Source organism: Callionymus lyra, chromosome 4 (genome assembly GCF_982586985.1).
Source record: "Callionymus lyra chromosome 4, fCalLyr1.hap1.1, whole genome shotgun sequence".
Taxonomy (NCBI): Eukaryota; Metazoa; Chordata; class Actinopteri; order Syngnathiformes; family Callionymidae; genus Callionymus; species Callionymus lyra.
The window spans coordinates 34,996,470-35,010,024 of NC_141821.1; the positions used below are offsets into that span (position 1 = coordinate 34,996,470).

General features: G+C 35.8%; 1 protein-coding gene across 1 annotated transcript; it reads right to left on the reverse strand.

Annotated features, from left to right (window-relative positions):
- Positions 1 to 1,724: 1,724 nt before the first annotated feature.
- Positions 1,725 to 11,790, reverse strand: LOC148082724 (uncharacterized). Its single transcript, XM_087788277.1, has 11 exons — positions 11,723 to 11,790; positions 9,105 to 10,013; positions 6,543 to 6,694; positions 5,556 to 5,755; positions 5,338 to 5,489; positions 5,136 to 5,239; positions 3,500 to 3,560; positions 3,267 to 3,355; positions 3,069 to 3,194; positions 2,455 to 2,555; positions 1,725 to 2,363 (listed from the first exon to the last, which is right to left on the reverse strand). Exons 2-11 carry the CDS (start codon positions 9,994 to 9,996, stop codon positions 1,982 to 1,984), a joined length of 2,259 nt encoding a protein of 752 aa, XP_087644403.1. The 5' UTR covers positions 9,997 to 10,013; positions 11,723 to 11,790; the 3' UTR covers positions 1,725 to 1,981.
- Between the last annotated feature and the right edge of the window lie 1,765 nt (positions 11,791 to 13,555).

Sequence of the window (13,555 nt, forward strand, 5' to 3'; positions counted from 1 at the left end):
CAAGAACTAATAAAATAAAGCCCTATTGTTGTTGTTTCCCAGAGGGTGCAACCTGATCCTGGTGGATAAAGAACCTTTTCTAAACAACCCTCCCTTTTACTCTCTCTCTTCTACAACCTTCCCTTGCTCCTCATTGGTCCACTCATCCTCCCCCTTTTACTCTCCCTGAAAAGGTTAGCATTCATGAAGCTCCTGGTTTATTTCCCTGCCCTTTCTTTACACCCTAGACCAAAGACTTTAACCTAGATATCTTTCATAAATATAGTGTTACCATTGGATTCAGATGAGATTTCGTAACTGACAGAGTTAGAGCGTCACATGGGAGGAAGAGGCCAAAAAAACAGGGAGGAAGATGAACATTGTTCAAACACATAACACATGAATAAACACGCAGACGACAGCATATGGTGCGGTGGTCAGTGCAACCACCCTGGTGAACAAACCCTCAATCCCACTTCCCTGAGAGAACGAAAAGACAGAAGAAAACTCAGATCTGTTTAGAATTGGTTAAACATTTAACCAAACAAGACTAAATACAATAAATCCGTGAGTTTCTAGGCTGGTTGCCTCACGTCCCAGAATGTGTGATGAAAGTAGCAACAACAAACAAAACAAAAACTAACTGCATAATAAGCAGATCATGTTGCTGCAATTATTAGCCACACATCAAGTAAGACACAGATGCACGATTAATTTTCCACGTTTTTGTTTGTTTTCTTGGTCCTGAATCCCCCCACATTTGTTTGAAGTTTTAACCGACGTCTCTGAGATAACAGGATCATAAACATGAGTTGGTAATCTTCAGCCTAACACCATCAATCTGTGTGATCTGGGATGTTGACACACTGCATGGTGACACAGTGTGACTCTGTGGATCAACACAAGTAACAACGAATAAACTGATGCAGACACACAAGAGTTAAAGGTTACCGCTGTGCGTCATTTGCCCAGGTATTACACGTGTAAATGAGGTTTAACCAGTTGGGATCACAAACATTTGCTTAGAAGAAGTCATCTTAATGTTAAATAAGGAGCTCTGTTTCATTTTTATCAACCTTAAGCCATGTTTGGGAGAAACAGGAATTTAAAATCCATCCAAAAGTCATTCTATTAGGTTCAGGTCCATCTACAATTAGTTTTAAGATGTTACAATTTCCTTTTTTGACATATAACTGTCCCCAACTGCATTGATACGAAGAGATAACTATTCTACACTCAATCTTGTTTGTTTAGAAATATGTTTTTTATCATTTACTGACTTACTTACAGTAAGACTAGTTTACACGTTGACTGTTCTGGTGCAATATTAGAGATCTTCTTTTCAAAAAACAACACAACTCAGCAGTATACTGTATGACTCACTATGACACACACAACCAAAGACATCTCCAATCTACCACCATGACTGAAAGTTAAGTGCATTATAAGGGTTTTGTTATGTTATTTTCAGCACCTGGAAATGAACCGGTCTGCTGGTCTGTACTGCAAGACATAAAAAATAAATTATTTAAATAATTATAATAATAATGAGGTCAGACTTGAGCTTATTCTGTAGGTGAGAAGCATTTGATTAAAAAAGAAAGATCAGATCTACTGTGCTATTTTCACTCTTTTCCACTCTGAAAATCTAAATGTTATGATCTGTTTTCAAGGATTTGTAAATAGAGATGGATGTCTGTAATTTATCGAGATCTACTCCTTTCACCCCAAATAACAAAACTGGGTTAAAAAAATCAAAATCAATTTTTAATGACTTAACATACAAATGTTAACATGTTTTGAAGACAGTCATAGCAACATACACTGGTTACACTAAATACTACTTTCGGTTTTTGTTTTCTCGTTATTATTATATCTTTTTATTTAACAGTTCATGTCACGTGAGAAAGAAACCCTTTTAATAAAGTCAAGTCTTCTGCTATGCAGCACAACTCTCTTCAAAAATGTTCTGTAACTAAAAACATGTGTTGGAAGTCTACAACTACAACTGCCAGCTGACTGGTTCTTCCTCTGCTGCTCCAGCAGCATTCCTTCCTTCTGGGCTGCAGTAAAAAGTAATGGGGTCCAGTCCCTCTGACTTCCAGTCCTGGTGAAGGACCAGATCTCTGTTCTTGGGGTGCAATTGAATGAGTTTTTCATTGGAACTTACATTTTCCAAGTTCAAGAATTGTGCACCAGAAAGTTCTGCAGAGGGGTATGGCATGTAGCCGGAAGGCAGGAATGTGGTCGCGGACCTGCTCAGCGAGGAGTGTCCTAGGAGAAGACCGCTAGCTAGCCGTGGAGGTCGAAGGTCAGACAAGTCCTCCTGCGGCTGACGGTGGATCTTCATGTGAGCGTTACGAGACTTGATCTTGTAGAACATTCTGGTAAAACATGTGCATAAATTTTTTTTTTTTTTTTAAATATTAAACACTAGTTGATGAACAGGAAGTGAGATCACAAAGTTGTACTCACTTCCCACACAGCTTGCAGGGGTAGAAACTGGTCAGTTGGGGACCAGGAGGGACGAGCTCTGGTTCAAAAGTGGTGTTTGCTAACTGACCAGCAAATGGACCCTTGAGAGGAAATAGAAATGGATTCTTTCTTTGATGCTTTCGATTGACACAGGTCTCCAATTGATGAAGTGAAAATGAGCAATCTGCCATTATACTAATAGATACTTTGAATTTGTTTGCCATCAGATAGGAAAACATTTTACAGTATTTAAGGGTTGAACAAAACAAAAAAGAAAAAATAATATAGCCCAAAATCTAATGAAATCAAGCTAAATATGATAAAAGATATGATTTCATTTCAACTTTTTAATCTGATATTAAAACACTTTTCTTCAAATACTCTTCAAATAAATAAAAGTCACTAAAACAAAAACAAATAATATGTAAATATAAAATAATATATATAAAACAATGTAAAAGCTATATAGAATATACATTTAACAACATACTGTTTTCATTTGACTTGTGATATTGTACAAAAGGTTTAAAGGCAAAAGTTATTTTTTCAATAATGAAAATAAGAAGCTGATGGAGCGCCAAAAAACAATAAAAGTAACGATGAAGTTCTCTTACATGTTTGATCATCAGTGATGTTTCTGCTGCTCTGCGACTCTCCTTCTCTAGTTTCTGTCTCTTCTGCTGCGGTTTGACGCTCAGATAGTAGAACTCCACGCACTGAGACACACTTTTACTTTTTATCTGCGTCAAACACATAGAACTCAGTGAAGAGGTCGATTGAGTTAATTATCACAACATCAAACTGTCTCTTACCGACTTCTGAATGAATGAGAAATCTTTCCCATAAATCCTCAGAGACGAACTGAAACATTTTTTCTCCACTTCTGTCCAAACATCACTGCCTGAAGAGAGGAGGAAGAATCATGTATGTCTACTGTATATCATGTTCAAGCTATTGTAGAGTGGCCGGAAAAAGACTAGTCAACAGGAGCATGAACTTAAAATAAAATATATATCAAAATAAATAATGGAAAAAAAGTATGCACCTGAGTAGTGGTAGTCTCCTGATGGTGAAGGTAAAGTGAACATCAACATCTCCAGGGTCATCTTGGGTGAAATTAAAGAACCACAGCATGTAGTATGTCATTAAAGCAGTATGTCATTAAAGCAGTAAGCAGCATTTACAGTGTTCAAACCTTTAAAATGTATATCAAAGTTGAGTCGAGAGCAGCAGTTGAATTTAGAGTTGTATTTGTGTTTGAACACTATATGTTCTTATGTACATTTAAAAACATTAAAGTGCTACTTTTATCTCACAGATTTGAAAAGATACTTCAACAAATACCTATTCCTATAATAACTTCCTATATACAATACAATGATATTATTGATGGGAACTACATTTTAATAAGCATGTTGTTAGTTTGAAGATTTATGGTTGAAAATGAAAAATTAAATAATACAACAGTTAATTGATTATGATACTGCATGATATAGAACAATAATGGATAGTAAAACAAATAAAAGAGCCTTTTAAAATATATATTAAAAGGATAAATTGAGTTTTAGTAACATGACATGCTCGAATAAATAACAAGAACAGCCGTAGTTGCCGTAACTGAGTCAGTACTTGGGTGACTTAGGCCAGTCTGTCAAACTGAGCCTGAGAAACCTGGGTGTTGTTTGACAAAGACATGTCTCTAGTTCAACACTGCAGAAAACTGACCAGAAACAGTTTCCTTCAACTGAGAAAAATCTCTAAACTTGAAATGAAACTAAAACGATGTCAAAACACAATCTTGATTTTATAATCCATGCGTTTGTGTCTTCTCGTTTAGACTATTGTAACAGTTTATTTTTGTGTCTAAACGAGAAGGAGCTGTCTCGCCTACAGGTATTACAAAACTCTGCTGCGAGAATTTTGACCCGCTCTAGTAGAAGAACTCACATTTCTCCAATCCTTAAAACTCTGCCAGTTTCTTTCAGGATCAATTTTAAAATTCTGGTTCTTACTTCCAGATCTATTCATGGTCAGGGGCTCCTCTTTACATCAGTGATCTGATCCAGCCTTACACCCCAGCTCGGGCTCTGAGGTCTGTGGATCAGAATCTATTGATGGTTCCTCGCACACAGTTCAGAGGAGAGAAATCCTTCCTTTGGAACAATCTTCCTCTCCCTCTGTGTTTTATGGAGTCTACTGACTCCTTCAAGAAACATTTTAAGACGTTTTTATTTAGGCAGGTTTTTCCCTGGTTTTCTGGGACTCCTGTGTCTGTCTTATGTATCTTGTACGTCTAAGTATATATTTTAACTGTGTATTGTTTTTGATTGTTAAAGCACTTTGTGACCCTGGTCTAGAAAAGCGCTCTAGAAATAACCATTACTTACTTACTTACTTACAAAAAAGACACTTGAAAAAAAATATTTAAATGTTAAGTCTTGTTCCATAAAATTGTACCTTTGATAAAATTAAAAATTATCTCACATATTTATTGATGTGTTTTGAAGATAAAACAGAATGAAACCAAACAATGACTAAATTAATTACCATACTGCATAATATATATTTATAAGTGATTTTAAGTCGCTATTACAGGGTTTTTACTCAAAAATGACTCAGGAAAAATATAAAATAATATATGTGGTGAAATACACAAACTAAATGAAGAAGCTGTCGCTCACCATGACGTCACCTTTACAGCAGTGCATGCAGTGCAGCGCCAGTTCGGTGTTACTGCCACCTCCTGGTAGACAACTAGAACTGCACATCAACAACAGCTTCTCAGCTACAAACACGCACAGAGAGAAAGAGAGAAATAAAAAGGATAAACTTCTTGTCACGTTTATACCACGTACTTGAGATGAAATAGAATGAAATGTAAACCATGATTTTTTAAAGCGCTGTTCCCCTCCAGGTCCAGGTGGGGTCTCCAGAGTAGATCTTCTCTGGATGGCTCCTTGAGTCGTGACGTCACAGCACTATCCTTCGAGCATGCTGGGAGTTTGGCCTGGAACTCATCACCCACGTTGATGCTGCTAAGACAAGTAGAAGAAGAATGATGTAAAGGATTATACATATGAATATAACATTTCAAAACTCACACAATCCACCTCTCCCCCTCTTCCTCCCCCCTTCCCTCCCACTGGTCCACTCCTGGCTGTGGGCAGATGGAGGAGAAAAGGCCGGGCCCTTGTCGAGCTGGATTTAACATTGGTCTTGGAGTGTAGTGGACTCTAGACGGTCTGTCACAAGAGTGAAGAATGCTGGCAAAGGGAACTCCTGTGACATCAAAAGGTGGCTCCTGTTTGGACATAAAACATTTTTTAAAGTTATTTTGTTTGAAGCTGAACATGAGAATTGAATGTTCTATTACAATTGACATCTATTGAGATTTATCAAAACACATTAATGCAGCCCTTAGACTGTATTCATGCAGCCCTCATATTTAACGTATAACAAAGAAACAGTTTGGGGAAGAGTTTATAAAGGTTAAAAGTAACAATTTCATCTCATTGCCAGTCATTATTGACTACTAGTTTGACCCTACTGAATCTACTTGTTTCAGTTATTTAAAAAAAACGAAAAGCTATTTTCATATGAATATAATATTATCACTATATACATATAAATGCTACTTTAATTGAGCTTACGTTTGTCCATTATCAGGTATTTTCATCCATACTGCACGTTGAGATCTTTTTTTTTTTAAATGTATTTTATTGTACTACTACTGTTTTGTTTTGAAACAGTTTCTTATCATCATCGTTTTTATTTTATTATTTCTCACTTTTTTAATTGTATAATTATTATTATTTTCAATACATGCCTGGTATACTTATTTTTTACTATTCTCTTTAACTTGTTGCTATGCCACTGTGGGACGAATGAGGGAATATCTTATCTTATAAGTTTTTATTGTATATAAAACCACATATTCGTTGTCATTTTGTCCATTTTGCACAACAGCTCCTCACAACAGTCCCAGTATATAAGGTTTTATTAATGTTTTATGTTTTTATTTAACAACGATCAAATTCTGGTGCCTCGTGATGAAGGTTAGACACTCATGGAATGTGTTGCTAAGTCACCTGCGACTGGAGGACATTGTTTCGTTTGTGTCCACGTTTGTGAGTTCTGATGAGTCCAGCTGGGTCGTACTGAGGAGCAGGAAGAGAACACGAGGGATGAACGGACGGTGAGAGGAAGAGCTGATTCTCAGGTGAATGAAGGTCAGACAGAGCTGGAGGGAAAAAAACAGTAAGAACAAGAATCAAACCCCTGCTGAGTGTGTGTGTGTGTGTGTGTGTGTGTGTGTGTGTGTGTGTGTGTGTGTGTGTGTGTGTGTGTGTGTGTGTGTGTGTGTGTGTGTGTGTGTGTGTGTGTGTGTGTGTGTGTGTGTGTGTGTGTGTGCGTGTGTGTGTGTGTGTGTGCGTGTGTGTGTGTGTGCGTGTGTGTGTGTGTGTGTGTGTGTGTGTGTGTGTGTCTGTGTGTGTGTGTGTGTGTGTGTGTGTGTGTGTGTGTGTGTGTGTGTGTGTGTGTGTGTGTGTGTTTGTGACGATTTATAAAATGTATGTCTTAAGACCTAAGACTTTACTTCTACGTTGTATTTATTACCTTATTTTAATATTGTATATCTACATCTATTTACATGTACTTTTTTTTCTTTTTTTTACCCTTGTGTTATCTCTGGGTCAAGGTGACCCGAAGGCCCGAAAAAAAGGGGTTTGTGGTATCCCTTGTGTTGTCTCTGGGTCAAGGTAAACGACCTCCATGGCTTCCAGAAATACAGTTGTAGGAGGTCGTTCACTTTGACCCGGAGATAACAAAAGGGTTAAGTTTATATTTATTTTGTCATCCTTTTTTCTATTTCAAGTTGTAGCCTGTAAATATTTAAATTATTTTGATTCTGAATACAACATTCAACTTCTTCCAACTAATTCTAATTCATTTACTATTAAATCTATGAACTTATTAGGATGACTTGAACATGTTTTCAAGTGTCACTTATTTTCAGAAAATAAATTGGGAAGATATTGTTTAATTGTTTTACAGCAGCGACCAGTGAGGAGCCATGTTTGAACGACTTATTATTGTCCACTGTGCTCAGACATACGACAGCTCTCATAGGAGGAAAACGATTCAGAACATAATTTTAATCACAGGATAATCAATAAGTTTACATTGATTTAAATGTTAAAATTATTCCTAAAACTTCATATATTAGATAACAAGGTAATGGTTAATGCAAACATTATTTTGACATTTATGAATAGATATTTTCTCACTGAATGATCTAAAAATCTCCATAATCATTTGTATAAAAAGCAGGAAAACAACCAAAACAAATGGACTGAAGCTTGTGAGAAACTATTATGAGTACGCAGGTTTCAACTGTATATTTGACTGAGAACATTTTGACATTTGGTTCAGCTTCACGTAATAACCTGAACTATGCGACGGTTACAGTAAGTGAGTCACGTCGTGGAAATAGATGCGAACAGTCAACCATTGTGGTTCTTCCTTCATGTACGTGACATTTGGATGTGAGTGTCGATAAAAATCTGCCCTTTATTTTTATGTTTGGCTCATATTGTTCAATCAATGTAAGTAAGTAAGTAAGTAAGTCATTTTTATTTGTAGAGCGCTTTTCTAGACCAGGGTCACAAAGTGCTTAAACAATCAAAACAATACTCAATAAAGTATATAATGTGTTAGACTGTCTTACAATGGAAGTATATCAGTACCTTTAGAATATATATTGTTCAAGCATTTAATTTCTATATATATTATAATGCTTATTAATAGATTTTTATTAATGTTTATTAACTTTTTTAAATAATTGAAATTTTCAAAATTAAATATTTTCTAAATTATTATTTTTTTATACATAGAATTTTATATTTAATTCCAATTATTTAAAAACTGATTTTCTAATCAAAATCTTTTCTTATTCAAAATAAGTTACTTTTAAACTCTCAGCCAATCCTGCAACATGCAGATGATAATATAACAATGTACAAAAAAAATATTTTAGATTATTATTACTGGAATTCGAATCAAAAAATAAAAATAAATGTATTTATTTTCAAAATATTCGAATTATTAACAAAAAACTAATTCAAACTTTCAATATAAATATTATTGAGTGAATCAAAAATAATTCAATGTTCAAATAAACAACATTTAAGTTAAAAAAAAAAAAAAAAAATTAAATGTGAAGTTTAATAATTCAACATCCTGATGACACTGATATACTTCAATATCTTGCTCAATGTATTCATGTATTTAAGAATATTTGTACACATAAACTGACTTTAACAATTATATCATTCAAGTTATTTTTCATATGTATTTATTTAAATATTTATTAAATAAAGTAAAATAGATGGACAAAATATTAGGGTTATTTTACTAGATATAATACATATGTATTTTAAAAGATGTAAAAATATATATTAAAACTAAAAGGAAAAAAACAAGTTAACATAAGTTAAAGTTAAATCTACTGTCAGAATATTTTTCATGGAATCTTACAATATTTGATAAATGGAAACAATAATAAGACGTTGGTGCAACATCACTAGTTAGTCAGTGTCACATTTATTGTAAATGATAATAAATAAATGTGATAAAGATGATCATGAACTCACAATAACTTGAGTTTCCATACTCCAGAACTGGATCCTTCCGCCCACAGGGTCGGGTGAGTGGCGGCCGATGAGAGGGGAAAAACAAGAATGTGTCTGCAGCCTGCGAGGGGGTCCCCACAGGTGAGCCCAGGTTAGGCGGGGAGAGGGAGGGGGGAGTGAGCGGTGTGGGTGGAGGACTCAGGACGTATGACATGAGGTGAGCCGGTGGAGAGGGGAGGGTGGGAGAGGGGGAGGAGGACGAGTCAAGAACACAGCTGGTTCTAGCTTCAGCCCTGCCGACCCTCCACTGGGGTCTAGAGGGATTGGCCCCTGGATGCAGAGAGAACCCCCCCCTGCGCTGGGACAGGAATGCTTCAGAGAAAGAGTCCAATTTCTGGGTGATGGGTTCCTGCCATGGACCCTCTCTGGACGGCATGAGCCCAAACCAGAGTGCTGGATCGCCCTGACCCGAGCCACAAAAGTGATCCATCCACCCTCTGGATTCCACCGGGCTGTTGAATCCCGGACTTCTCTGCAGACTTTTATTTTGGCGGGTGGCCTCTGTGAAGAATGACGTGTTCGATTGACAGCTAATTTGAGAATAGTTGCTTTCTGCGTCATTGTACGACACATCCCCAGATTTAAAGCCGAGGTCCCAGAACCTCCCGCCTTTATTGCACCAGGAGTCCAGGCAGATGTTTTCCACAGGAACGTCAGGGGTCAGGTACTCTCCCCCCCCACTGAGCACCCCTCTCCTGCTGCCGCTCGAGTCTCTCAAGACTGTCGAGTTTTCCTCGGCTCCACTCCTGAGTTGATCCATGGTCTCCTGCTGAGCAAGAAGGTAGCCCAAGTCCGGACTCTGAGTCGGGAGCAGCAGATATGGGTTGTGAGAAGATAAGGCGTCCTCCATCATGTGCTCAACCAGGAAACCTTCAGAGGAAGCAAACACTCATGAAGTCATACATTGTCTTCTGCAAGATGATCACAACACATCTTTAACTTTGTCTTTATCGTCACATGAGGCCCCCATTAGGTCAAGATAAATTGAATATTTCATATCCAGCTCAACTTTTCTATTTTTTATGTACCTCCAAATGATCAGAATCTATATAAATTAGAAATTATTATTAATAAATGTTTTTTGCAGGGCGCACGGTGGTGCAGTTGTGAGCGCCATTGCCTCACAGCAAGAGGTTGCTGGTTCACTTTCTGGTTGGAGAAAGCCAACTTGTGACCTTCCTGTGACTGTGAGCCCCCAGACCCCAGGATCCCCGTAAGGGATTAAGTGGCACAGGAAATAAATTTAAAAGTATGTTTTGCTTTTATATTTCTTTATTAAATATGTGCTTAATGTAATTATTTACAGTACCTGCTCTGCCTTATGGCGTAATAATGTTTTTTAAGATGGCTCTACAGAACTTGAGGTTTCAGGCAGGGGACACCTCAAAAAGACCACCAGTCCATTACATGGCACATTAAACATCATCAACAAACAAGATGAGGAAATTAAAATGTATATTATACATACATCTGTTTTTCTACACAATATGTGTCACAGTACTTCCATGATCATTGGGTGGTCATAACTGATCACATGATAAAAATAATGTTTATATGACGCAGATAAATAACAAAAATAACATTAAACTTGAAGTAAATGATAATGTCAGTGAAATAGAATAGATAGATAGAATAGATATGAGGAAGACATTTGCTTTTTCTCTCCTTTTCAGTGTCTCGTCTGATCAGCTTTAACCTATTTAATAAAAGTTAATATTCTATAATTGTATGTGTATTATTTATAGAAGTAAGATTTTAGTTAATAAAGGGATGCATTATTTTAAGTGTACAATTTGTTTAAAAAAACAACCTTTATTCAAACAATAATAAAGGACAAGATGAGATTGAAACAAATAAATCAATTAAAATGATTTACTTCAACCTATTTGTCAGAATAAAATAAACAACAAACACAAGCATTAACAATAAACTGAACACGTTAAGTGTTTTTAAGAACCAAAGGTTCATTTCTAAACACCTGTCGAGCTAAAATGAAACCCTATTATCTCGGCAACAGAAATGATACGTTTAAATGCAAATATTTTATGGTCCAAATAAAACTAATATTCCTTCTTTTTTTCTTGAGCTGGAAAAAGCTTCTCTCTTTAATCTCTTTGATAATATGATAAATTATAATTTTCTAGAATTTTTAGTAAATGTTCTAAGAACGTTTACGCTTTTTTAAAAATATTTATATTATATATATATATATATATATATATATATATATATATATATATATATATATATGTATAAAGTTTATTTAATCTCATCTAATATGATGTATAAACTGGAGGTTTTTTCGTTCTCTAAACCAACTTGAGAAGCTACAAGATGTAACTCTAGAGTCATGAACAGAGAGTGGAACTGAATGAAAATGAAAAAGTCGTCAACATTGAAGCGTCTTTTAAAACTATTTCAGTTCCACTTCTCGGTGAACATGAGTCATGTCGGCCTGACTCATTATCCTTGAAACATATCCTGATGTTTAGCCACGAAAACTGACTCAAGAGCAAGATTAGGTTTAAGAACGCAGAAGATTTAGAGAAAGAATGGAGGGAAAAAAAAGGTTGACATACTTTGCTCTGTTGTTTTCTTCTTGACGATTTGTGATTCTCCACATGTCTCCGCAACTTTTATTGACTCACTGTCGAGCTGAACCAGTCTATTCTTTCCTCCTTTCAGATGTTCTCACACACACACACTCGCAGGTGTCAGAGTGTGTGTTGGTTATGGTAACCACATCCTGAGGAAACAACGCTGACGGATCTCCCTCCTGACATCTATCTTTATCTCCGCCACTCTTCTCTTCTTCATCTTCTCTTCTCTGCTAATCCAAACCTCATCCTTTTCTTGTAATGCAGTGATGCGCACATACTTTTCCTCAGGGGCCACATTGGATAAAGTGGCTGTAGTGAGGGGCCGTCAGGCAAAAAATAAAGAAGTAAAACAACAACATAGAAGTTCAAGAATTTGGATTTATTGTATTTATTTTACTTTTATATTTTTTTAATCTCACATAAAAGCACATTTCTTTCCAAAATGTTTATTTTGAAGGAGCCATAAATGATCACAAAAATTACAAAGTCCTCAAAACAAAACCTCTAAAGCCAAATGGAGAATATAGTTTAGAAAAGTTTCAATAAATATCAATTTATTGAGCTATTAGGATTTCCTTTGGTAAATAAATGAATCTCAAGGTCTTGTTCACAGGTGAGTGAAGGATCGAGGTTCAGATTGAAAATTCAAAACCAAAGTTCAGTTGTTCAGGGGTCAACAATTGTATTCCCTGAGGGGCCTCATTATAGCGTTGTGAGAGGCCCTTGAGCGAAAAGAAAGAAGGGACACAGACAATGAGCTTTTCATGTGACGGGAACATTAAGTAGAAGCAGATATTCTTTAAAACTTTTTTAAAGGATTATTTTTAACAAAAAATAATATTAAACGTTGGGGGGAAAAGCTCCGTAAACAAAGCAGAAAGTTTGTTAAAAGTAAGTACAACGTATTGTTTGTTTGGTCTGTGTGTAACCAGAGGAGCAGAAACAAAAAGAAAATATTTTAAATGTAAATGAAGATTTTTAAATAAAAGGAAATCTGACAATGAATTATTTTTCTGACGTCACAAAATATTGTTTATATTTTTAATACTCTTAATTGTGTCTCACCCAAGTGATGCAAGTTATTTGTTTCTATCATACACATCATACTTGACTGCACTCACGCAGCTCTTTGACTGGATTTGAGTAAAACTATAAAACTGATGAAAGTTAACTCTACTAGTTAAACAGTACATAACAAAATATTCTGTCTATAAGTGTTTGTCAAGATAAATCAAAAGAAAGTTGAAAAACATTTTGAGGATCTTCAAATAAAATAAGATTAAATAAAATGTAATTCAGGAACTTTACTCTGGTTTTATAATATAATAAATATGAAATTATATTAAAGCACCTTTTACTTTATAACGTGCATCAGATGGAGAAAAGTAGTTAGTATTTAAATGTTATTTTGCTTATTATTTAAAATGCAAGTCACTTTTTTTTATTATTAATTTCATGATATGAGAATGAAAACCTTCAGAAATGTAACCGAAGAGCTCACAAACCTACAGAAATAAGTGATACAATAGAAAAGTGATGCAAAAACGTGGCCTAAGAACTGTTCAAGAGCCGGGTTTATAACTTGTGTGCTGATGACTTCATTAACAACTCTCGGAGCCAACAGAAGCTGAAGTTTCACATTTTTAAAAACAAAAGTGTGTGGGTGAGACAATAGTTTCAGTCGTTAGTCACCCCGCTGTCACCTTTTTAACCACCGAGAGTGTGTTCCACTGAGAGTCATCACTTTTGAGTGCTGAAGAGGATGATGATGAGTTGCTCAAAGGCCATGGCAATGTGGTCGACCTAAAGGTT

Bases quoted from the DNA above. Each gene is read 5' to 3' on its own strand.
- LOC148082724 (XM_087788277.1), bottom strand. From the start codon at position 9,996: ATGATGGAGGACGCCTTATCTTCTCACAACCCATATCTGCTGCTCCCG. The intron at 3,561-5,135 runs GTGAGCGACAGC...ATTTCACCCAAG, and splicing joins GCTGTAAAGGTGACGTCATG to ATGACCCTGGAGATGTTGAT. The intron at 3,195-3,266 runs GTAAGAGACAGT...TGTTTGACGCAG, and splicing joins TCTCATTCATTCAGAAGTCG to ATAAAAAGTAAAAGTGTGTC.